Consider the following 27415-nt stretch of genomic DNA (forward strand, 5'->3'; position numbering starts at 1 on the left):
TAAACTCTAAACTGTTGGTGAAACACACTCACACACACACACACACACACACACACACACACACACACACACAGTCATTTACAGGGGAATGATAGCCACAGGGTAATGCAGTGTTTGCACTCACTAAGCTGAGCCTTTAGTTGTTAGTTAAAAGTCAGTGTGTCACACAAACACTGTGATTGCGTCTCCTCTTTCTCTATAGTGTTTAATTACTGTATTAATCTGATGTGTACTGTAGTGTAACATGTACTTAACATCAGTAACTTGCACAGACTCTCTCTCTCCTCCCCCTCCCATGAATTAGCCAACTCGCCGCAGATTCTACATTAGCTCTTTTATTTATCCCCCCTGCACAGGAAGTGGTGTAACTTGCTTGTGGTTTGTTTGAATTAATAGAAGAGGACCTGGGCTCTGGTGCTGGAACCTGTAGTCAATCAAAAAGAAACCAATCAATGACAAAATATTTAAAAATGTATATTTATATAAAATTTTTCTTCATTTTCTGACGTTAAAGACTAAATATGTCTTCAATAATTGTAAATTGTGGAGTAATCTGTGATGAAAGCAATCATTAGTTGAAGCCCCATTTGTTAGCATGAGCAGAGATCAGTCAGCAAGAAAAGAACACCAGCTGTTACCAACTTAACAGAAAGTTCCATTAGCCTCAATGTTTGACTGACGAAATATTGAGAAAGTGCAGAACAGAAATATGTCATCATTAAAGACAAAAAATAATGTACTGCCACTCAGGGTTACGTTCCTGAAGTGACATCTTTTTATCTTTTTGAGGATTTTTAGAAAACTGACGACCTGCACTGTGAAGCATCTTCACGTGTGTTTGAAGCCTGCAGGCTGTCTGAAACGACCTCTGGGTTTATATCTCAGGGTTAGCGGCTGCTTTGTCAGCTGTCCAGCTCTTCCACGAACACTTAGAGCCGATCTGCTTAATCAATTGTTAAAAGACCAGACCTCACGCCATCTTCACCGTCTCTGCAGAGAGAGAGGAGAGGCGGGAGGAGGATGACAGGACGCAGGAAAGACAAAAAGGAGGAAAAGGAGGGTTGGAGGAACTGGCCAAAGAGATTTAAAAAAAAACAAAAGCTGGGCTTGCTCCCATATACGGTCTGAAATGGATATTGCACTGATTGACAGCCAGTCACAAGCATCCAGGGCAGTTAAACATTTACTGCAGGGGTGGGACGGAGGTTGCAGGATATCAGAGCAATTTATCCAAGGTCATGAGAGAGGAGTAGTAAATTTCACTCAGAATCAGCCAATGCTGCATCACCACGTGATCCGTTTCCCGCCAATTTATAGAGACCTGACAGGACACTTTTACATATTCAAGCACAGATCCGTGTTGCGATACTGCAGGTGCACAAGTCCTCGGGGTGCTCTCATACTACGCAAGCGATCTGATGAGATCTTAAACTCGGGGCATAAGAAGTCTGGCAGGCTATGTTGCTCTCCCCCCTCCAAGTTTATGGCTGCGCTCACGGGCACAACAGAGACTCCAGGCCCATTTATATTCATGGCGCAGCGCCGCTTGCACCTCGTCTAACGTCCTGTCCCTGTTGAGAAGGAAAACTGACACGCCGTGGGCTGGGGGTGGGGGTGGGGGGCATCTCCTCTCTTTCCTTGTCATTCTTCTGTCTCTTGTGGATACTGACACCAACCTGAGTGTTGTGCATGTGTGGCGCGGATGGGTGCATATGTAATTTGTAATACAGCAAATTGATTAGCCTAATTGCTTTCTATTCAAAGCCGCATGTGCAGCGCTTAATTTTTCACAATTAGCCCTGAGCAGTGACACGGTGGGGAGCGTCTCCATGAAGGATGATGACAACGATAACCTTAGAAATGAAGCCTGCAAAGTGGGGGGGGGTTGAGACGACTCTCAGCGTCCGCAGAGAAAGAGCAGTTTTACTTTGTGTGATGAATCTAAAGAAACCAGGCAGGATACTCACTACAGTCTAACGAAAAGTGACACAGGGCGTCCTGATGGCTCGGCTGGCACAGGCATCTTGTGACTGTGACGTACTTAAGGTTTATTCTGGCTTTCTTTGTCACATGTCTCCTCCCTCCCTTTCCCGTTCCTCTTGTCACTCTCCGTTCTCACCTAGCAGGCAAAATGATCAACAGACCAAGAAAGATGCTCTAAAAACAGGCACAACTTTTGGCACCAGACTAGTTCTAGGAGTTGCATAAACACCCTTTCCAAAAGATGAAGAATTGTTTTCACTTTCCTGGAGACTCTTTATTGCAGCAAAAATCAATACATCATCCCCAGAGAAAACTATAAAAGCCTGAGTTGTTTATGACATGCTCTGATTGCTTTCCATGGAGCCATTTTACATGTTTTAGCTGCAATTAGAGGGACTGGGTCCGTCTGTCACTCCGCTTTTACAAGTTCTGGAATAGCATGACCTTGACCTTTCTTCTGATTCCACTTAGTATGAATTTCCCTCATTAATCATTTATCAATATTTGTGATGTTCACAGTGTTACAACAAATGATTAGTTCCTCATAGAGCATCATCACAAACATCTGCAGCTTTACTTTAGTTTTTTAGCCTGGTTGGTTCTGTTTTTGTGTGTGTTGTGATCAGAAATTTAGCATCTAGCTGGTAAAGAAAAATGGAACGTTTATAGCAGCAAAGAATCCAGATTATTTTCTTTTTATCTTAACGGTGTTAGCTGCATATCTGTTCTGGTGTTCTTCTGCCCCCATAGAAAAAAATGGACCAATGCAACTTTAAAGAGGCGATATATTTTTGTCAGACATTAAGGCCGGCATGGTATTGTTGAACTTGCTGTCCATTTTGGGTGAACTGGCTCTTTAAACTGATTTTAGTTGGATTTATTTTCTACATGCCTGCTTTAAACACATTATCAGGAGGAACAGTGGAAGAAAACATTGACAGTGTAATTTATAACCCTGACAGGACCACACAAACACAACCACAGAGGGTAGATTAAAACCAAAGTGGTATGCTCATATGTGGATTAGAGCATGAGTACATGTGTGTGTATGTCAGAGATCAGCTGTATGTGTGGGTAGCAACCGAGTCAACTGGGAGAGCAGGCTGATGACAGCTGGACTGGTGGCAGGGGTAAAGGGGGGCGGTTTGGTTCTGTACGGGCAGCCATGGTTTCAGCTTAACCAGGGTCTTACACTGATCCCTGCTCCACATACGGATGCACAAGAGGCTGAGCGTAGGCCTGACGAAGGACTCTTCCGCCACCCTCTTGCTCACCTACCGCTGCGGGTTTATAGCCAGGTCAGCTTTCGGGGTCAAAGTAGGAATATTAATATCAGAGTGCCATGTCGAGGACCTTAAGCCTCAGGTAAAACATCCACCCATGTGTTATGGCAAAATGGATTACATTCGTGACACCATTGTACTGTAATCTGCAGCCTCGCAAAGATTATTACCCTCCAAACACTTGCACATACAATCTGTTCAATCTCGCTACACAACGTGCTGACAAATCGAATGGCGTCTGATGGAGTGTTGCACTCGCAATAAATGTGATAAAGCAAAGAGGGGAGATGTATATCAAACATCTGTCCAATGACAAGTGAGCACATGGAACTGTGTCTATAGATGAAAAAAAAAAAAAATCCTGTTTGGCATTTTGACATAAATGATAATCTCGTTTGAAATGTTTTTTGATTGTTTTAATGTAAAGCTACACAAAAGACTCAAGCTGTCACATGATCGTGGCCATACTACACATGCTGGGGAGGGAGCTTTGCTTCAGCGCTAGATGGGATTTCACAGACAGAACTGTAATAAAGCCCAACTACATAGCTTTCCATCTGCTGTGGCATTTAAAACGTGCTGATCACGGCCCCTCTGATACTATAGAGTCAGGAAATCCAACTGCTCAGTTCAGCTCCACTTCCCTCCTGAATATTTAAATCCCTTAATGCACAGACACCAGCCAAGGCCTGAATAGCCTTCAATTGATTCCTCTTGCAGTATGTGAAAATTTACAAGACATTTCAAGACCCCCTTCACTTATTACCCCCCCCCCAGCTCTTATTCAGAAAGGGCAGTAAAGATCACACCAGATTTATTAGGATTTCACCCAGGACAGGTTTTCATCCTGTGGCAGATCAATCACTTGTCGTGTATAGTTAATGTAGAGGCGTGCATGTCTTAAATATGTCTGTAGTGCCATGGGCTGAAGTTAAGGCAGGGGGTCTGTGGCAGAAACCAATATCACTGAGTGAATCTGTTTGATGTTCCTCTGTCTCCAGGGGTCACCAGAAACAGATAAATCACATGTGGTTTGGACTAAAAAGCCACCATTGTGGTTTCACTTTGGGTGCACCTCAGGAGGAAACGCTGCTGGACACTGGCTTGATACGTTTTCATATGACAGCGCGAGGCAGCCATTTATCACATGGCCATGATACAGAAAACTATACCATAAAGAATAGGGCAGTAAATCAGTTGACAGGTTTAGAGATGGCCAGCAGGGGAACTCTGCCAAGCTGTTGAAGAGTCAGTCACTGCAGGAATTAGGAATCCTGAAACATGACCTTCAGAAAGTGGAGCAACCAAAGACATTTTGTCTAAATGAGTCCAAAAAACAGACACAAGTGTCTGATGTGGTGTGCCAATGTGCTGGATGGCCTGCATGGCCAGCACCCATCTCAGCCTCTGTAAGCCTTATGTTCCACCTCGCTACACAGGAGCCACACTACCTGGATAAGACAAAATTCATTGATATTCCCCCAGTGTCTTGCACAAGAATGAAATTAGCATTAATTGCAGCATGAGCAAAGCTTTCGTTAAATCAGTAAAGACCATAGGTTTGATATTACTGGTAGGACGATTTGGTTTTATTGCACAAAAGCTTCATTCTAAAGCTTTTCTGTGAAATATCTGTCCACCACAACCTTCAGAAATATTTAACCAGCTGTTACTTTCATTACTTTCATACTTTCATTATGCATATTCTGTGGCTGTATGTCTCAGGGCTCAACAATAAAAATTGCCCACCTGCCCAAGGCACGTAAAATTCCATTTCAGGCAAGTAAATCTAACAACTTACTTCAGGCAAGTGCTAAAAAATTTTTTTTTGTTTTTCCAGAGCTGATGTTGCAAGTAGCTCAGGAGTGAGCCATCTCGCTTCTTTCTCAACTTTTGAAATGAGATGATCAGGCATTCGCAATAAAGTAAAGACAAAGTATATGAGCTGAAAGCAAGCATTTCAATTATCCTGGAAACAGGAGTGTAGATGGGTCGCGTTAGAGGACGCGCTATGTATTGCGCTCTTTGCCCCAAGTTTGAGAGCAAGGCAGATAAACATTTTCAAAAGCACGTCAAGTTTCCAAAAAACGTTGCTGGAGTGCCATAACAAGGGCCAAGAGCATCTCTCTTGCATGGAAGTTAAGAGGCTCTTTGTTGTTTTTTAAAAACATTGGAGAAAAAAAAGTATTGTGGCAAGTAAAACTTGACTTTATCCTTTACCTTGTCTCAGTCTCAGTGTATTAGAACATCTTTGCATAAAAGCATTTTAAATATGACAGAAATTGTACTGTTTGTTTCGTTGTGTCACTTGTATAACATCAATCACTTCATGAAAGACATTTATTTTTGTGTCCCTGTAGTGTGGACCAACCTGCGGTAGCAAATATGTTATGTTATGCTACAAACTATTAATGCCTTTGTTTTTGCCTTCATTGTCTTTTCTATATTTTTCCTTTCACTGTTCCGTAAAGGACAGGTAGCCAATTCACTACACGCTTCAGTCCAGCTGATGTGACTGAAGGAAATGAAGAGACATCACAGAAGTGGCAGGTGATCTATGTCAATGGCAGTACAATCTATTAAAAGCAAATCTTCCCAACCACTTTCAGATTGTGACTGAAATAAACAATAGTTGTGAGGTTCTGGGATTGTGAACACATCCAGAGGAGTGCAATTTTTTGTTCATTAATATTTGATTGGATATTTGCAAACTTAATGGCATGAATGCAGGAGCTGTTTGTGCACTCTGCTGTCCTGTAGAGGTCTGCTAAACTCAGCTTTGGCTTCAGGATTTGTTTCCTAAATGTCACAGCATCAGAAGTCCTGAATGAGTCACTAACATGCAACTTTATGTCAACTGAAGATTAAGGTTCAAGCTCATATATTTCATGATACTTTCACACTGCTACTTGCAGGGCCACTAAAATCATAAAGCATGCAGTTGTCTAATGGACTGAGAAACCACACAGTATATAATTATCCAACATCAAATACATGATGGTATCATATTTTATTTCCCTGTTCTTTCCTGTTTGACACACTGACAATTATAACTTTATGGTATTACCTTAATCAAATGGGTTTATCCTTATCAGCTCTACACTGTCAGATTGTACTGCTCAATCAGATATGCTTAATATTAGTGTTATATTTCTCTGAATCTGATCGTAGGAAAAGTTGGAATTTGCCTCTTTTGTGGCATTTGAAAAGTCTGGGTATCCCTAGAGTCATTCAGATTCATCCTCTTGGGACCATGATGTCTGTACCAAGACCTCACAACACTTACCTAGATTTTTCTTTCTGATATTTTAAGTGTTGAGATGAAAGTAATACATATTTCAGATTCTGAAAGAACTGCCCTTGAACTGACCTTGAACTGACTGATCAACACAGCCAACCCTACAGCCACAACCCTCACAAGTGTCTATAAAAACACTGTATTGTTATAGCTTTTGGCAGTGGTATTAGTAGAAATGAAAACGAACATTTCTTTGGCCATTTCTTCCCTGGGCCTTGTAAAACAGTTCAGTCTAATGTTTATTATCTGGACTATTGCGATTGAGAACCTGGTCCAACCCTGTTAATTAACTCCATTTCTATTACTCAGTGCCACACCGTGTGGAGCTGTGCCAGACTCGGCCTCATGAATATAAAGATCTGTTGTTGTCTTAATGTGTTTAAATAGCACTCTTAACAAAGCTAACGGCATGTTTGTTGCTTTGCTGTGACTCTGTATTGGCCTATAACTAATGTTATAAGCTGTTCAAATGTTTTAGAAGACCGGCCAAGATCAGCCAAACAATTCACAGATAAATTATAAACTGAGGACTACATTTGGCATTGTTTCAATTTGTCTTGTGTCTTCTGAATTCTGAACAAATGTCCAAAGATCACATAGGGATAACAGGGATAGGAAGAGCTGTAGCTTTATTTATGATGATGATCTGGCAGCATTCGCCAAATGATCGGTCAGGACCTGCAGGGGAGGGTTAGAGATAGATGCTGAGTCGCAGATATATCTATGATTTTGGCTCCAGATATTGTTTTGTTTATCGGAGATGGGTCACAAGATACTTAAGATGAATCACATTTGGAACAGTACAGGGAAGCTTTGGATGTACTACAGCTCGAAGGGAAACTGAATATACAAATACTTTGGATTTGACATTGACTCAAACCTATGGACGCATTCCAACTATGTCAAACTGTGGATATTTTTGGATGCAGATTTCTTTCCTTTTTTTGGCTTGTCACCTGTTTTTGCTCACACTGATGCTGATGAATCTACAGATTAGTTAAATGGATGTGGATTTAACAGATTAAATAAGAGCTTAGTTAAACATATTCATACAGGTGAAAGCAAAAAGAGACGTGACCGTTGTAACTATGTGGTGATGAATGAGTCCTCCCTCTTTCTACGGTAATAATGGAGGTCAGATTATTCTCAATATTATCAAACCTAGAGGTATCACGCAAGTATTCATCAAGCTCAGAAAGCACTCATTGTAATTCCAGGGTTATTTACGCTGAGCTGCAAATGTATTAGGTACACTGATGTAAATTTAAAATAATTCAAAAATGTATTAAGCTTATATCCTGAAACTGGATGGATGGATGAACTTTAGCAAGCTGAATCTAATCAATCAGTCTGCATAAAGATTGTAAGAACACTAAAATGAAAACGGCATATAATTAATTTACTTCTCCAATGCACAAAATACCCACAACAAATCTACAAGGAGTTAATAGCAACACATATTAATACTAATGACCGACAATTACCTGCTCAGCTGCTGAATTTTCAAGTACGCAATCTGTTTTAATCAAGTCTACTCCACATATTTTATTTGTAACCTATTGTAAAAACAGCAAAAACCTCCCTCCCAGCATCAAGACAGTCCTAGGGTTGAATTAGTCCTCCAAACAAGTTGACAGCACCCAGACGACTTGTGTAGGGGTTATCTGATATGACACCTCTATCAGCAGGTTAACATCATAACAAACCACCATTAAAAACTGATTAAAGGATGGGTTCACTCATAAAGTTCACTAATAAAGTTGACCTTGACTTCAAGGGACAAAAATGAATAAACAGATGCAGTAGGCTGCCGATGTATGGCGTGAGTGTATTGATCATGTAGCAGAAGACGGGACAGGTGCACATTGTTAAACAGCTGCAGCCGAGGCGTCATGCCCAGAATATAAAAGCCGTCATTAAACACTGCGCCGATGAGACCTCACTTCTCAGCCAGATGTATTTACCTCTGCGGCCCCACGTTAATGAGCTGGATCAGGAATCCGTTGGAGGACTTCACACCTCAGGAGCTACTTGTCAATAGATGGCTTTTTTTTTTCGACTTCACAATTTGTATGGTCAATATCAGAAAATGAAGGGTTTACAGGATACAGTAAGATGAGACTGCACAGTGCAGTGTGGGGAAGCCCGGCTGTTGCAGTAGCAATTATTGACCACGCAAAAAAATGGTATTGAAGTAAAAATCCAGTACAATAATAATAAATGATCTTCTTTCAGATGACATAGTGCCAGAAAGATTGTACAGTGTCTTTCAAGCTTGGCTCAGGCTCCTAACAACATAGGGAGTCCACAAACAAACAAAAGTCCAAAGCCAAATGAGTTTATTTAATTAACAAGAAAACAAGAAGAAGTGTGGAGTGTGACTGGATGTAGTCAGTAGTGTGAGGCAAGTATGGATGACTGGAAGCATGTGTATGATTGTTGTAACAGATGCAAAGCTGAACCTCAGGCTGAACGTGGCATTGCCAAGGTGGACTGGTCTGTGTGTTACACACCAGGTTTGAACACTGAAGAAGCCAGATGGATATTGCAGTATGAAGTAAGAAAATAAATGAGAGGTAAATCATACTGAGAAGAAAAACCAATGTGTGAGATTACAGTATACATTATATATTGTGCTCATATTCTCATCACCGAGTCTGTGAAGGCCATACATTTTGAGCAGGAAGTGTCAACGTGTGCAGAAAATTAATTTCAACTTATATCAACAATATTCAACTTAGAGAGAAGTAGATAACATGTACAGGCTGAATATGCAGATGTGGATGTTTGCATTATTACCTGTTCACTTTATCAAACCGTCCAGATATCAGTAGAGTGAAGGTACCCCAGAATAAACCACGAGGAAGGAAAATGATGTGATAGTAGGATAAAGCCCCTGCAGTCATTGCAATCCACTTCTTGAATGGCAGCTAATTCTGTAAAGAAACTGCTTCCACCATATGTCACCCACTAGAGGGGGATAAGCACATCTTAAATGTTTGTTAGTCAAACAACACTGAAGACAGAATTCAGAGACTCTCAGTGAGGGGCTGCTACTGGTTTGGTACAGGTTTTTCTTATCAAATGTCTTGTGTTATTAAGTCTGATCTCTCATTTGATTATTTTCAATCAAACATCAGAACAGAACAGTTAATAGGAAAGTGGTTGGTCTGAACTATTTTGAAGCAACTTCTTCGGTCATATAACCTTTTTATGTTCCCTTGTGCTAGTAGTGACTTCGTAAGAAAACACTGGTCACATTTAAGGGACTAACCTCTGCAAACAGAATAGACTGACAGTGAAAGTCGTAGGACTACCTGCAATCTCAGGCCATAATCTGTATAAATAACGAAAATAACTTTTACTTGTGTACTTCCTCAAAGTTTGTGATTCAAAATTCACAAAAATCTGGTCCACACAAAGGCATTAACAATTTAAGGTATTGTTTAGGTTTAGGCTGAGGGTTCGTTTAATGCTATTGAAAGGATTGGTTCGGGGCATGTAGTGGTTATGGTTAAGGTACCTCACAGTGCATATTGTATTCTATGTGTGCATGGAGTGTCAGTAGCGGTGAAAAATTTTACTTATGTATGTTGTTTATTTTGTGCTGTGCTTCAAGTGGGCAGATCAGAAAGCTTTTCAATATCAAAAAAGCCGTAAACGTGTACTTGCAATGAGAAGGGATTAAAGATGCTGTTTGATTGCTTGAACCACCAGAGCAGGCGGTTGGAGACACATTCTAGCCAGATGTTGAAATGGTGAAAATGCATCTTTACTTCTTCAAACAGTTAGCAACTGTTAAATGTCTGTGGAAATTGCCACTTTCAGGTCTGTGCCCTTGTGATTGAGGCAAGTGATAATGACAGTGAAATGATCTGAACACCGACATTATCTACACGTAATTTTCCAATCCAACAGGGAGAGCAGCTCCCGCAGTTTTCATTTTAGAAGTCATACAGATCGTGTAAGATGTTATCTGTGATCACTGCAGCCACTGAACTATCTTTGTCTCGCCTAAGACATATAACCATGGCCAGAACATACAAAAAAATATACTGTGCTCACACATCAGTATGTTAGTATTAATAAACTATTCTTTTTACTAGAGATGCACCACTTCTTTCAGACAAAACTCAAGTTTTCACATTTGCTTACTCAATGAAACAGAGTACGGATATGAGTACTTAATAAAAGTATTAGAATTCAAACAATGACTTTGAAAACGTGTTATTTTCATTAGATGTCACTGATGAACTGACTGTAATAAACTGTTCTGCTAATGTTGTAAAAGTTGCTTCCAAAATCTCCAAAAAGCTGACATTGCTTCTACTCGACCTAACTAATGAGAGGTAACGTCACGCTGCCACAAAATGCTGTCTGAGTAGTTTTATGATTACAAGTACGAGTACATAAGCATAGTATCGAACCCCATACCCAGTATTGGAATTGGTGCATCACTAATTTTTACTATTATTTTTAGGTTAATTTTGCTTTAAAGTTACCCAGAAAGAAAAAACAACAAAGAAGACAGAATGTCACTGATTGCAATTACTGAAAATATGTATTGAGGCTTCTTATGGACTATTCAACCAAAAGGAACTTAAGGCAGAGGCCAATCTTTAGATCAATATATCTGATGCAGGAAAGCTGGCAAAATGTATTTACAATTTTGTTTTTTAGCATGTTAGTCTTGAAACATTATGAAACCCAATGATTAATTAATTACACGTTAGCAAAACTAGCTTTGTGACTACATGTTTAGGAGAAATAATATTTAATTGAGTGTGATTACATAAAAATGGAATTGGTTCATAAGCAGCTTACATCAAATGGGTCATACCAGCGTGTCTAACATGGACAGGACAACAGGGTTTTCCACTCACTCGGTCACCAGGTACAGTGTGACTCATGCTGAATCCAGTTTGTAACAGCATCATTACGCAAACAGCAACCTGTCTCTTGCTCACAGCTCAACCTACAGCATGTATCTTGTATCTGCCACAACCAGGCTTTAGAGCCGAATACACTGTGCATCATGATTATTCAGGATGGATGTACCTAGTCATGCATGCCCCTTTTTTAAAATCTCTCAAACTGGATGTCCACAGTGACTTTTGATCCCCAAAATCAGAGTGAAGCCTTCAGCCCTTGTATACACAGGGATGTTTTTTGGAGGATTTAGCCCAGGCACAGATGAAAAGCCTCTTTCCTTTATGTATCGGTGCAGTTTGCAGATTCCACTTACTTATAGAGTTTGAGGGGTCAGTGCCCAGCAAATCTACAGAGCCAATCTGCAATTCAGCTGCGTCATAAAGCTTAGCTGACTGCACTATTCAGAATCTAAACATCAGATAAGGTATATTGGGAGCTACAGTTAGCCAATGTGGGTCTTGGTTGTTATTTCCTTGCTAGAAGGCGTCTTGACAATACAAAGCCTTGTCACAAAGTTATAGATGACTCATTCCCTGTTTGGTTTAATTCTATATCCACCACCCCGGAATTCGACCTTCATATATCTGCCTCAGCTATTTCCCTGCCTTGATTAAACACACAGAAGGTTGAAGCTTTTAAGCATTTTGACCACGTACGGTGCTCCCCGTCAAAGACATTAACCCTAAACTATTCCACTGCTGCCGCAGCTGAAACATGGCTAGTGTCATTGAAAGGAATATGGCAGATGCCCTCTCACTGTGTGGAGTAATCAATTTATAAAATGATTTATAAGGGCAACGCCCACCTGGAGAATCACATGTAGGACATAGCATGTACACCTTCCAACACATGTGTGATGTCTGTTATTTGGATTTCATTGTGTGACATGACTGGAGAAGCAATCCCATGATAAGTATTCTAGAGACCTACCAAGCAAGACTCCCTGCCTGCCTGTTTGGAATGTTTTCTAAGAGGAACTCACTGTTCGGTCCCACACAGGAAGTAGAACATAGAGAGAACTGCGCCACACAGCTACACTGAGCCTCGTGCAGTAGCCAAATCTCTTGATAAGTTTATACACTACAATCAAGCCGTAGGCCATGACGCCTGGCAGGGATTACCAAAGGATTACAATATATTCAACCCACTGGGATTCCATCACATGGTGGATCAGATCTCTGTGACAGGGGACCAGTGTGCAGCACTCCCTCAGGGCCACAAACACTACTGTGACAGATTTGACAAAGAGCCTAAGTCTGTCTGACAGCTCAACACAAACCGCTGTCTGGCTACAATGTGAATGTTAAACTAACACTACAGGGTTTGACATCACGGTGCTCTGCCACGGAGTTTCTCCTCCATTACCTTCCGGAGGGCAGAAAGCAAAGCAATTAGGGGTTTGGAAGAAATTAAGATAGTTTGGCCAAGAGTTACTGGTTGCAGTCCAGTCCATTAGTGATGCAACGGTGCACAGAGCTTGGATCTTTTCAAAAGTCAAATTTGAGAATTTGAATCCCTTGGTAAATATAGATTTTGCTGTTTGGATAATTGAAATGTCAGTTTCAAAACTAGAAAAGAAAACTTTCCCAAACAGCTTACAAGTTCGAATAATGAGACTATGGATGTCAATTAATCAGCATAGCCAAAACCATGCATGCAGACCTTTGACAGATTAAGTTTGAATGCTTTGGACTGTTGAGTAAATTAAGCAACAGCTTCAAAAGTAATGTCACGAGAGAAAAATTATAAATCCTCTTGTTCTCCATTTGTTGCATTAAACACTGGACACCATCTGTTGGGTTGGACCACAGAATACAACAGCAGCAGGGTGGCAGCTGCCTCCCTAAGACGCAACAGCCTGGCCACAGCCTCATGTCGCACGCTGACACAATCTAAAAATACTACTCTGGGCTCCGTTAATGGGCTCTTACACTGTCTTAGTTATGGCAGGCAGACCAGCACACTGAGCAGAGATGAAGCTAAAAGGTCATTAATCAAAATAAGCCAACTCTAAACAAAAGGCAGTTTGGTTTGCCTGGCCAGCTGGGATTACTGAGTATTATGACAACATGTCAGAAAAGACAGCAACTGGTCCTGTGTATCTAACATGTAAATCCCCTCCCTCTACTGTGACCCCTCCTACAGGCAGTAGGTGACTGAGATGGGCGTTCGTCTAGGCTGCTTGAGCGACTCCCCGTGGTGGCCGCCGCCGCTGCTGCTGCTGCTGTTCTGCACTGTCCCCTGCTGTTTAGGACGGCCCTTCGGGATTCCCATGCCCTCTGTGAACGTGGCGGTGGTGTTCAGCGGCTCGGCCTACCAGACAGAGATTAAGGGGCGGCTAAGCCGGGAAAACTTCATGGACCTGCCTCTGGAGGTGAACCCCATCACTGTGCTGGTCAACAACACCAACCCACGGGCACTGCTCACCCGCATCTGTGACACCCTTTCCACCAACCGCGTCCATGGCGTGGTGTTTGAGGACAACGTTGGCTCGGAGGCCGTGGCACAGATCTTGGACTTTATTTCCACTCAGACAGCTGTGCCCATTGTGGGCATCAGTGGAGGTTCTGCTGTCGTCCTGCCATATAAGGTGAGTGTGGGGGGAGGGTCAGTAAAGAGCTGTTTGTGGTTTTATCCAAGGCCACTGCCTGTAGGCAGTTACTGTACAATATAATTGGAAACTGATCAAACAATGGCAATTTAATTCATATTTTAACTTGGCAGATATGCCAAAAAATTACATATCAAGCATTCAGGCTGCACATTGGTCAATCACAAAAGATTAACACAGTGAGTCAGAGAGAGTTCAGAGAGATGCACTCTGGGTAAACAAGGCCACTCGGAAGTTTGAGGAGCCTGTTTAAATCTTCAGGTAATTTCTTATTGATATCATTCACTCATCTAAGTTTCTGCAGCTGAACAGAAAGCTGTATAAAGTAATGAACACAAGAAATGACAAGATGAATGCAGATCATCAGCCATTAAATAGCAGCAGTAGAGATGCCACCAGCTACAGTCCACCTTTGGGTTGTAAATCATATGTAATCTTCCTAATGTTATGGGCTAAATGACAGACTCTGGCATTCATACGCTGAGAGGGGCAAGTCAGCAGCGTTTCATCATGTCTTGCCATCATCCTGTTTGTAACTGCTATAAATTCTGAGCTTTAGGAGAGGTGTAGAGCAACAGAAGCAGGTTATAATAGCTCCAGACGGATTGATCTGAGAGCATTATGGAAAGCTAGTATTGTTTAATATAAAAAGAAACATAATAAAATAATATAATAATCCATGACAAAGAAGGTTCTTTAAGCCCTTGCCTCGAGCGGTCTCATAAAGCTTAAAGCTCGGCAGATAACTCCTTCACAGCTACTACTACTACTCCGTGTTGCCAGTGGTACAAAGAAGTATTACTGCTCGTTCACATAGGCCGCCTGAGCAGCGCGTGGCGTCTACAGTGCCGGATGGCTGTGTCTGACACACACACGGCGTTCACACCGAGAGCATGTCAGCTGCAGCTGCCAGCCCTGTGTTTCCACATACACTTTTCCCTGAATAATATCCATGAAAAACCTAAATGTTTATATCATTTAATGTACAATGCCATGTAGTTTAAAAGTAATGTGAAGAGTGGTAATCGGAAAGCTGTCATGTGTAGTTACGTACTGTACTGAAATATATGGATATGAGTACCAATAGATCCTTTCACTGTCCTCTTTTGCTGGGCGATGTGCGTGGCTCATGGTAAAAATAGAATAGACCTCGATATTCTAGTGAAGCGTTGCTGCAGATGTGTGTCTCATGCGGCCAGTGCGACTGCTCTAATCTGTTAACATGGGTGCCAAAATAAGAAGATAATAATACTTGCCACCGTGTCTGTCAGATTCGACTTGAAATCCATGTAATGAGGCGGTGGAAACACTACTGCTTTTGTCCAATGGGGCCCCCAGTATAAAAACTAAATCAGTTCCTTGAAGGGGCTTTAAGTAAAATGTGTTGAATGTTCCATTCAACTACAAGTCAAAGTCCTGCATTCAAAGTTTAGTAATAAAGTATAAATGTTCTATCATAAAAAGTGCTCTTTGTGCAAAACAGGATACAATTGTGTTATACTGTATATTATATTACTGGATAATTATTATAGATGCATGGACTTAGTATTTTTAATGCTAGACAAGGTGGAGCTTTATAAACTGTTGGATTTTGGATAACAATTTATCATATTTTATAAACTAATATATTCTGAATGTCAACTCTTTACTTGCAATTAAGGGGTAACTACACCTGTCAAAAAATTTACAAGTGTAAAGTAGCATTGAATGTAAATTGTTGAGTAAAATACAAGTATCTCAAATTTGTAGTTAAGTATAGAACTTGAGTAAATGAGTAAGCTACTTTCCACCACTGCTGTTCTGGCAATTGCTGTCATGACAACCACAAGACCAAGATTCGGTCCGTCTGTCCATTTTCATCCATTAGTTGTCAGATGAAGTGCTCCATACTTTCAGAAGTTAGATGGATGGTTTGGTCTGTATTTTAGATATTCAGTTAATCAGTTCAGAGTCTGCAGCCGAGTCAATGGTAATTACAACCGTTAAAGCAAAAATGTTATAATTTTAATCACAATTCCACTCAAGGTACAGATTTATTTTCTTGGGAGCTGTCAAATATTCACACAGAAGCTCTCACGTACAGTAATTTGAGCGCTTACTGCAGCAGGCATAATGAACATTAGATAGATGGACATGCACAATCTGTCATTTGAAAATGACTTAATGATTAATAAATATCAGAAATACTAATTTGCTCAGGAATGCATTAAAGTTTCACTAGGTTAAAGAAGCAAAAAATGAATTAGAGAAGTTTGTCAAGGTCGAACATAAAACAATCACTCAAATGTTCATCAGAATCAGAATCAGAATTATGTTCATTGCCAAGTAGGTTTTTACACCTACGTGGAATGTGTCCTGGTGCAATTGGTGCATAAACTATACAAATACAAATATACAAATCTACAAATCACACAAGAATCACACAGAAAATAAAGTACTTTCAAAATATAAATAGATAAAGATAAGAAAGATAAGAAAAGAAAGACGGGGGTGCATTAATGTAATGCATTCTGTATATACAGGGTGGGTATAAGAGTCAGTGACAAAGGGGGTACCGGGCCTTGTTAATGAGGCCAGCTGCAGATGAGAAGAAACTGTTTTTGTGGCGTGAGGTTTTGGTCCTGATGGACCGCAGCCTCCTGCCAGAGGGAAGTATCTCAAAGAGGCTGTGACCAGGGTGGGAGGGGTCAGCCACAATCTTGCCTGCATGCTTCAGGGTCCTAGAGGCGTACAGGTCCTGGAGAGATGGCAGATTACAGTTGATCACCTTCTCAGCAGATCGAATGATGCTACAGTCTGCCCTTGTCCTTGGCAGTGGCAGCAGCGTACCAGATGGTGATAGAAGAGGTGAGGATGGACTCATTCATTCTAATTGATACAGTGGAATCACGTTTTAGTTGGTCTCTATACATAATTTGTGGACTAAAGACAAAAGACCACTGTATTAGCACTGTATGCAGCCCTAACTCTAAGGTGAGGTAAACAGCTCGAGACATGCTGGTACAAGCCATTAAATTGCTATTACAGTTGAAGCTGAAGGTTTTTGGAGCAATGATTCATCTATGGGAGCATCATCACCCACCACAAAAGGCTCAGCCACAGACACCCGCTATAATCCTTTCAGAATGGCTTTTTTTTCTGGTGACATTTTAGCGCCTCGTGCAGAAGAGTCGGTTACAAAAACTAAAAAAAATAAAACCCCTAAAAAAAAACAAAAAAATAATGTACACACAAAAATTAAATTGTATTTATTTTTAGAAGGAAAAAGGAATTTAAAAAAAAAAAAACAAAATTTTTAAAAAAAAAAAAAAAAAAAAAAGAAAAAAAAAAAAAAAAAAAAAAAAAAAAAAAAAAAAAAAAAAAGGACACCACAAGAAACTCCCATCTCATCAGACATTCACCTACACCATTGTTTCTAATTTGTAATTCAATTAGAGATAACTTAATAAGCAAAATACTATGGGAACAGTATCAAAAGTATCAAAACCACAAACAGTGTTTAAAGCAGTCTGAATTGGATCAACCATCTCAGTAACAGCCACAAGCGTAGAATTTCTTTTTTTATCTGAATCAATACTTTAATACTACTCCTCAAAAATGCTTCAAGTGGTCCATTAAATACCAACCTGGTATTCTAACCAAGGTTGGTATTTAACTAACCAAACTTTTTTCATACTTTATTTATTAGTATGAAAAAATGTTTGGTTAGAAGTTTTTTTTCATGGCAAATAAAAATGACAAGAAAACTCAAAGCACTCTCTTTTTAAATAAATGAAATGCCTTTAATGTCATGGCATGGTTAGCTTATATCTAAAAATAAACTTTGATATCTTTCGGCATCAAGCCTTCGTTACAAACACATCACAGAGGCTTGATACTAAAATACCAAAATGCATTGGAGTTTGTTTTTAGGTCTAACTTGGCAAAGAAAAACATGGACATGATATAGGCATTTTAGTACAAAATGATCTGGTCTTCAGATTTAAAGACAGGGACAACATTTGCAATTTTGAGATCATCTAACTTCTTAATGACCCACTGTTGAGTTTCTCTTTTTAGCTATTATACATTTCTAAACGATTTAGTTTTTCCGTTTTGAATCCTGAACCTTTTTTTTCTATTTTGTGAGAAACAAGGAGATGCTAGTAAAACTCCAGTAATTTCCTTAACTCATATGGGTTTACAGACAGCTCCCCTGTCAGTTGAATCCATTTCAGAAAACATGTTGGGTGATCTTGCCATCAGCATGGCTTCTCGAGGGTAATAAAAGAGATGTCACTCAGCAGTTAATGCCTCCTGCTGCTCTAACTATTCTAACTTGAGGACAGTAACAGCAACTCAATCATAATAAATTACCAAATAAACACATGTAATAAGAAATAAGGCTAATGACACAGGCTGGCAGCTGTTAAAATGAATTTCATCAGTAATTATCCAGTGAAGGAAGTTGAGACCATTCATATTATGCTGTGTAGTGATTGCATTAAAAGTGCCTTACAGAACAGTGAGTGTATGCATTATTAATACAGACAGTCACTGCTGGAAACCAAGAGAATCTAGTCACCCACTGAAGAACAAGGCCTCTGATTGACACACACTCCTTTCAGCCTCACCTGATCATTTTTAAAACAATGTTTTATACTCTACTACAAGTCTCTTACAGTTAGATTTCTGATTACCATTTCATTATTGTCAGCACACTGCTCTGAATCAAAAGTCGCAAAAATTTTAAAACTTTTAAAAGTTTTTTATGGTAGATGACAATTGTGTTACTATTGCAAAATAAAGCAGTTGGTCTGTTTTGAACGCTCTTATTTGTTGCTGTGTGTTCAGTTGTTGGAAAGCTCTGAAAACCAAGATTTCAGTAGTTGGCTGCTGAACATGTGTTTGTGTTGTATTTATGAGCTACAGTAAAGCATTAGGCTGGAAAATTGAACCCAGACACATGATAAGCAAACATGGATAATGTGGAAATGGATAATCTGAATTTGACAGTTTGCTGGACTGAAGCAAATTTCTCTAAGTAATTGGACAACCCAACATGCAAGGCTTTTCAAAGACCTTATCCATGTTGACTACAGTGTCACTTTTGAGTACATACGATCATACTGAACCCCAAATTGTAGCAGCAGTGTATCTTGAGGTGTACCAAAACCAAATGTAGTTAAAAAACCCTGACCACAAACACTGTTAAAAAATGTGAAAAAATAAAGCTTCAGAAAACTGATATACATGATAAATACTGAAAAGAAATAAATAAACTAAATAAAACTTTTTAAGATAGCTGCCTCAGTTCAGAAAGGGCTGTCAATAGCAGGCTGTGGGGAAGAAAAAAGACTAGTCTGTCAGCATATCTGCTTAACATCAAAGCGACCACTATAGATTACATCACACCAAGAGAGCTAGAGTAGTGGCATTTTATTCTGGGATCTGTCTGTCCAGAGAGATTATTATAGAGCATATCACAAAATCCAGATGGTGGGAAGTCCAGGTTTTAGTTAAGTGGAAAACAATGCACTTTGAAGCACTGACGTACAGTATCATTATAGTCACTGTTACATAATGACATTAAAACTCAAGATTTGAAGCGCTGAAGAGTTTATTCTATTGGTCATTATATTATTCAAAATGTGACTGACACTACTGGCATACCACAGTAGTTGCATAACACCTATTTATGCTTTAATTTGTAATTTATTAATATCTAAGTGCTGTAAATGTAACAATGTGCACATGACAGTTACCAGATACAGAGATGAGTTTGGTCCAACCCTCTTTGAGTCTTCTTCTCAAAAATCATGGATGCCGCCTGTCGTCTGATTTATGGGACGCTGTCAACGGTAGTCAACAAGGCAATGGAGCTCATTCATTTTTCATACGTATCGCTGAAAGCCGAGAGTTTGATCTTTGTGGAAGTGACAGGATTAAATTAGGTGATAAACCGATTGCTGTCCCCAGGACATTTTAGTTTGTTGATTGGCAACATCAGAGAAGACATGCCATTATCCTTTCCATTTTCTATCCCAATGAGAAAAAGAAATATAATAGCAAAGCAAAAGTTTGCCTATGATGGAACAGATGTTAAAAAGACTGGAAGGATTAAGTGAAGTTCACTCCACCAAGAATATAGCTTATTTCTGCATCTAGCTGGAACTCATTTGAGTTAACAGCCATGTGTCAGTTTCAGATGGACAAGAAATCAAAGCTACATACCTCACTATTTCCAGCAGATCAGTCAGTTCCCACAGGCCTGCTCAATGTGCACAGTGGTTAATCAATAGCAGTATTCATGGCTGACACAAATGACTAAAAATGTTTTAAAAGCCCAAAGAAAGCTGGACCTGCAGCTGGTTTAAAAGCTAAAATATGGCTGCTTCCTTCCCAGGACACAACAGCGCAGAGCTCTAACAAGTCCTACAACCTGAATGACAAAATACAGTAGATCATGGCTTTCTAAGACAACAAAGATTATAAGACAGAATGGACCATTAGAGTGATTAAACAGCATCTCAGGTGGACAAAGGATTGTAGTTTTAACTGAAAATCCTTTCTAGTGTTGGTTTTATTACAGTAGTTAATATGGTTGGTAAAACCTGTGACGAATCTCTGAATAAATAAAGAAAGAAAGAAATCCAGTGATGTCCTTCAGAAGTAATTACACGGTCAAGGGGGTTGCTGTAGCTTTATAATTCCTGAACAGAAATGGCATGAATCCTACTTTTTCTCTCATTATGCATCTAGTTCAATATCCTGACCTAAAATTCAAAGCATCCTTTGAAGCATTCATTGTGTCTGTGACAGATCACGTCCTCCGAGCCACAGCGCTGTAAGTGGACAAAATGTAAGTCAGACACGAGCAAAAAACCCTGATTGTCTCTGCAGGAACATGAGCCCGAGGCTTTTCTCAGAACTGGAGCAGTTCCTTTTTTCTCTGTCTGCCTTCGCTATGTCCTGAACTCAGTTGTCTCTAAGTCCACCTCCCGCTGCATTTAAAACCACTGGCACAGTTAGAGTGTAACCTGTCTAGACTAAGATCGCAAGTATGGAGCAGTCATACAAAGCAGCCAGAGGGGAGCGAGACAAGGTGGTTAACAGTGAGTCCGTCTGACTTAAATTTTAAACCACTCAAATGTGATGTAGCTGATGTGGACAAGACAGATGTGTGATGATTCAGAAAAATTATATTGCAGTTTTAAAGGGTCAACCAATGATTTTAAACATATACTGTACTTGTCAGAGAAGCACACTTCAACTTGTAAAACCAGTTGTATACTGTACTAATTAGTTATCCCAACTGCAGTGTTGATGGAAACATATTTGCTGCTTGGTGGATGATTATGTTGGATCTAGTGTCAGAAATGGAATATAATATTCATAGGTATGTTTTCATTAGTGTATTAGTTTTTTTAAACTTAGAATGAGCAGTTTTTATCTATACTAGGAGCGGGTTGCCCAAAATAGACAAACTAGGGCAAACACTGGCTCTAGGTTAGGGCCTTTCGAGTTTCACAGACACCATAGTTTCTCCTAGACGCTTGGGGGGTGAGGCAAGGGTGTTGCAATCAGCAACTACATCGTTAGATGCCACTAAATCCTACACATTTGACCTAAGAGTTGTGAGTGCCTAAACATGCTTTAGTTGTTATGAGTGGACAACAAATGACCTACATTCAGTATCAACATTCTGCAACTTGCCAGATATGTCAACCAATGTTTCCTCAAGGTTTGACAAAAAACCTAATCTGGGCAGCATTAACCTTCCTCCAAGATGTGTTTGTTGGTGCAAATTAGTTATATGAAAATATCATGGAGACAGGGTTACCTGTGGACTCATATTGTCAATGATAAGCCAAAGATAATGTACATTTGATGGCGGCTTAAAGAATGGTTTATGTATCAGTAATTCATGTTGCACTTCAGTTGTGCCAGGTGTGATTGTATTTTTGTCTTCCATACCATGCTAACATGGTCTTAAAAATAATCATACAGATGATAAAGCTAAACTTCTGATCTGATTGTGTGAAATATTTGAATTAGCTCAGTTTTTGTGGATTACTTTAAAGAACAGAATGTGTATAGAAATTAATTAGTTACTCAACAATTCCTCTGAATATTCTCTCGCCAAATGCAAAAAGAACTTCCATGCTAATTTGCATATTGTATACAGTATCGTAATCTTGGTCTTTAAGTGGAAAATGGCCAGGGAGTTGTGTGTCTGTTCCTGGTTGCCGTGCAGGATCTACGTGACGTCAGCAGCACAGGAAGCTGGTGCCAGGGCATTTCCTGCTGCGTGGCGGAGGCAGACATATGTCGCAGCAAAGAGCCGTGGCCAGAAGTCACTCTTCATAGGAGAGAGAGAGAGGGAGAACCATGCACTATACACCACTTTCTGTTCCATATCTTCACTACTAATGTCACTCACTGCACACAAACATTTACCGCAATACATCAGTTCTTTGTGGTTTCAGCCCCTTTGAGCCACGTGACTTTAGCCTCTTGTTTCCTTTAGATTTCTGGATGCATTCCAAGTCGATCAATAGGCATCACTCACCTGACTCATTCAAATAACCTTCAGCTAGAGAAGGTAAAGACTGCTGTTTGTGTATTGGCCCTGTATATTCTAAAACAAGCAGTCTGACATATCCTCCGGTCCCATATAAACAGCTGTGGTTCAGAGATAATCGCTGCTGTACTCTCTCATCTAACTCCAACTCAGACCAGTTTCAAAGCATCTAAAAACTAATCTTCTGGCTGCAAAGCATTCATTCCACTGGACACTGAAAGATTTGAGGACTACACGCCTGACAAAATGGTAAAGGGTTAAAAAGTTAAAGTGGACCGTGTAGCCTGACACAGCGTTTCTGCATCTGTGTCTGTAAACAGATATGAGTTCTTCTGTATATTTTACTCTTGTAAATGTAATCTCAGCCTTGAGGAGCTAAGCTTTCCACTCAATGGCTGTAATCTTCTTTGGGACTGTAGACTATTACAGCGAGCTTCTGTGGACACCACTGTGGAAGCACAGCTTACTGACTGAATACAGCCATGCCCAGGTTACAATCTAACATACATTAACCACTGTATTGGGCAATACGATCAGCTATATCGTGAGATGGTAAGAGATTTGTCAACCAGTAGAGATTTCCCTTCACTGTTTCTCCAATTTCCTTTAATATCTCTGGTTGAATTTGATCTTACGATATTTTTATGTTTAACTGTGGTGTTAAGTACCTTTCAGCACTTATTACCCAAAAACAGACATTCCTACTTGGTTTTCCTTATCTATTAAAAGTTTTCTCAACTGAATGTCCCAAATATTTACCATTTTAACATATGTGTGTATTGTGACGTTAAATTACATAATAGAGAATTAAATCCATTTCACCCACACCTAGACATACAAAGCAGCTTTGTGTCCCACCTAAGTGGAGGCTTCCAATCTAACCTGAAATAAAAAGCACCTTCAATAACATCAGATGGAATTATTACATTTTTATAAATATAAGAAGCTTTTTAAAAGGTCCAATGTGTAACATCTGGAGGATCTATTGGCAGAGATGGAATATAAGATGCATAAATAGGTTTTCATTAGTGTATAATCACCTTAGAAAATAAAAGTTGTGTTTTTGTTACCTTCGAATGAGTCTTTTCTATCTACAGATGCCACAGGTTGCCTTGTTGAATTGCCATGTTTCACAGCCACAGTAGTTTCTGCTACTTAGGGACTTAGGGAAAACGATCAGTTGCACTACAGCACACAAAAAACATATTTGATGAATGAGGCAAATATTTTGTCTCTCATATAGTAACTACAGATTCTGACAGATCACAGCCCAAAGATGTGTCTTTTGGATGAGTGGCAAAATGTCTTTCTAGTTCATCTTTGACGTAGCTCTTCTAGGCGTAATGTTCATAATTGTTTTTATTGGTCGACCTTGAAGAGCCACTTAGACATTGCAGCTACAGTAACAGATCAGGCTTTAAATATTTACAACAAAACACTGGTGGTGCTATGATCATGCATTTAGTGTGGATGGAAGGCCAAAGCAGATTGACACATTTACATTTAGCCGACTTAGTGTGGATTAGGTGTAACAGAGAGGCATGTTACTCCTTTAAAGAATCAGGAAAGTGTAACTAAATACCCTCTCTGGTTGAAAGTTTCAAGTCTGTCGCACCTATGACCACACCAAACAGTGACATCACAGCACACTGCTCCACTGGAGGTCAGCAGTTTCAGCCTAGTACATGGAGATGGTGACATCATGCTACGACTATGAAGACACAGAACTGTTGGAAAGAAGAAGGGATGCAGCCAGGAGGAGGCTATGATGGCAGGATTTTTGCCTCGCCTGAGTGGTTGTTCTTTTGCGCTTAGATGTGGTCAGACAACACATCGTACGACTTGTTCATTCCAAGCTGAACTCCAGTCTGCATTTGGCTCTCAGACAGGTGATCACTACGAAGGGAGAATACATTAAACATTCTGTGAGACCGACTGTGACTGTGTGTTTCATTTCATTCCTTACAACCATATGCCATAGACAGCTCTGTACATGCTCTGCACACTGACAGGGCGGTCGTGACTTGAGGCTTTGAGCTGCAGCTGAGCCTGCAGTAATGCCCCAGGCTCATTTGGACTGCGCGATCAGCCCGCTCTCTGCTAATTGAGCTGTTGAGATTGGAGTTTGCAGGGGGCTTTGCTCTGACAGACCCTCGGGCTCATAAGCATGTACAAGGCATACAAAAGAACAAGCATGTGCATAAATGCAGACACACACCTGCACGTACACACTGTGATGCATTAGCACCTGTTGGGGAACAAACTGATTGTGCGCTGTTGCAAATGCTGGAAGAGGCAGCAACATGCACAGGAATAAAGCAATAACGCTGGCAGATTTGCTGTGGGACAGTGAGGAGAAGGAGAAATTGAGTAGATTTATACGATCTTCTCAAGCACCTCCGTGACTAACCTGCATAAGATCCCTGCACCCAGTATGGATGCATGCAGCCAGCCGGCCTCCACTGCAGTCTAATCCATCTTAGTCCACAGCAGCTCTTTTACACTGAGCTGAAACCAATTCCTAGTAAAGACGCTGATAGCCAAATGTCATTTATGTGAATATTAACCAGTAACATAGGAGAGCAGGCATTTTAAAGAAAAGATATGAGCTTTGGGTTATACTTTAATGAATTAAAAATGAAAAAAAAAATTTCCAAAGAATTAATAATATCGTTGTTGGTTTAGGTACAAGTCACATATTGTGGGTCAGGCAACTTCTCTTTCAAGAATTGTAAATTAAAAACTATGCAAGAAAGACCTCTTTTTTATATATAGCTACTTCATTGTTTGGGGATACAAGAAGTCAGAGAAGTCTGAGGAAACAAGGGCAGAACAAGTGAAACAAAAGAAAAAGAAAATATTTTTAGGGGCGTGAGTGCGGTACAGTCAGAGGCACAAAGTCAGTGGATTTAGCCGTGACGTCTGAAATCGTAAGACGCTCATACATCACAAGACTGCTGAACTTCTTTCAAGGACAGCAGGGAGACAGGCTGAATAAGATCACAGGCCTGTTTGCAGTCTCAGGATACCTGACCCCTCCAATCCTCAGCACCGAGGGCCCAGCGCTCAGGATGGAGTGGTTTTTCCCCAGAGAGGGAGAGGGTCAAGAGGGGGCCACAACCTACCATCAGCCTGAACGGTGGCAAAGAGCTTTTTATATAACAAGATCACACCGGAGTCGAAACATATATTTCCACTTTAGAAAGATTAGAGGCAGAAAAGTTTTTTTAAAAGTCTGAATAAGAAGAATAACAAAAACAATTTAAACAACATCAGCGAGGAACTTGTTAGTTTCCATGCTAGGACAAATGATTCCTGATTTAATGATGTTTGTTGTGTAGAGCAACGTGGCAGAGTAAAGATGAGGCAGGGTAATTGGAATCTGCTGAAGAATCAATAATCTCTGTTGAAACTAATGGCTCTACTTGTAGAGAAGCATCAATCCATCACTGTCACATTAATTATGATACCTTGGTATAATTAATGTGAAGAAATGAGATCGGGGCTGAGACAACTGGTCTGGCCTCAATCTGGATTGTTAGTAGTTGCTTGTATAAAGCAGCCTTTAAAAAGAGTTTATGAGTTGTAACTAATGCCGTTAATGAATGGTTTATTAATGTTTGTATTAATAAAGAGTAAGGGTTTCTCATTGTCTAATAAGCAGTGAGAAAACCATGTGTGTTAATAAATAGGGTACGTCAAGTCTGCAGTTTATGAATCAATGAATAAGTTGTTAATCAACTGATTTTGGCCTGGATGTGAGAAATCCTGGTGTTATCCTCACCCTCCTCATAGGGACCAATATCAATTTATCAACTACTTATTAACATTTACAACTGCAGATTTAATGGTTAGATGTCATGTAAAAACCCATATATAGTTGCAGGTGACCTACAAACTTTTGCTGGTGACTTATTAAAAAGTAAAAACCCATTATCCTTCAGTCATGGAAACAAAGAAAATAATAATCCAGAATTTTCCATTAACATCTTTACTGACTTGACGGCGAGGAGAGAACCTTGGAATAGGCCGACATGCCCTTTGTGAAAGAAAGCAACATTAATTAGAAACATATTAATAAAAAATCTTCTGTCACTCATTCCACAGCAACCTCTCAAAACCTAAGCTTTGTTTGAGTTGGAAAAACAACTTTTTCTTTTGTGTTGCACTTCAGGAAAGTATGTCTGTGTAATGTAATGCAAGAGGCACAGTAAAGTGCACAGGCCAGGTCTTTTTATTTTCATTTATTACAGACAGCACCTTTAAAGGGTAACTCAATACTACATCACAGGGAAGAAAACTGTTGCTGCTCTTTTTCTTTGTTGAATCTTCCAGTCACCTTTGGCTACAACCCCAGTCAGCGATGTCAGTGCTGGTGTTTAGATTGAAAAACACTCTGATTCAGCGCTAAAGCTTTACTTCACCTAAAGTGTTGTTTTAAAGTACTGGATAACATTTTTATTGACTATCTCAAGGCAAGACATTACATGCAAAAGCATAATTCATGTGCTGATCAATTTTGAGATTTTGGGCTATTTAGGTGTTGGTTTTACTAAACTTTGTCTATTCGTGTCTGTAGATTTCTACTAGATTCACCAAATATTAGCATTAGATAATTCCTCATTTGCATATTGTAAAACAAAAAACAATGTAAGTAACTGGGGAAGTTTCATGGTGAGGTACTCCCTAGTCTTGCCTCAAAGGGAAAAGTATCACACACCACAAGATGCTGTAAAGTATTTTTC

The 27415-nt window shown here is 39.9% G+C and overlaps 1 protein-coding gene across 1 annotated transcript in view; it reads left to right on the plus strand.

The window, feature by feature from the left end:
• Window positions 1–27415, plus strand: part of grin2ca (glutamate receptor, ionotropic, N-methyl D-aspartate 2Ca) — a 65661-nt gene that overhangs the window by 5593 nt on the left and 32653 nt on the right. Inside the window, exon 3 of the mRNA XM_051388487.1 lies at window positions 13642–14086. Within this exon, the coding sequence (XP_051244447.1) occupies window positions 13658–14086 (429 nt within the window). The 5' untranslated portion in view covers window positions 13642–13657. The remainder of the gene's footprint in view (window positions 1–13641; window positions 14087–27415) is intronic.

Source organism: Dicentrarchus labrax, unplaced genomic scaffold, assembly GCF_905237075.1.
Source record: "Dicentrarchus labrax unplaced genomic scaffold, dlabrax2021, whole genome shotgun sequence".
In the NCBI taxonomy this organism is placed as follows: Eukaryota; Metazoa; Chordata; class Actinopteri; family Moronidae; genus Dicentrarchus; species Dicentrarchus labrax.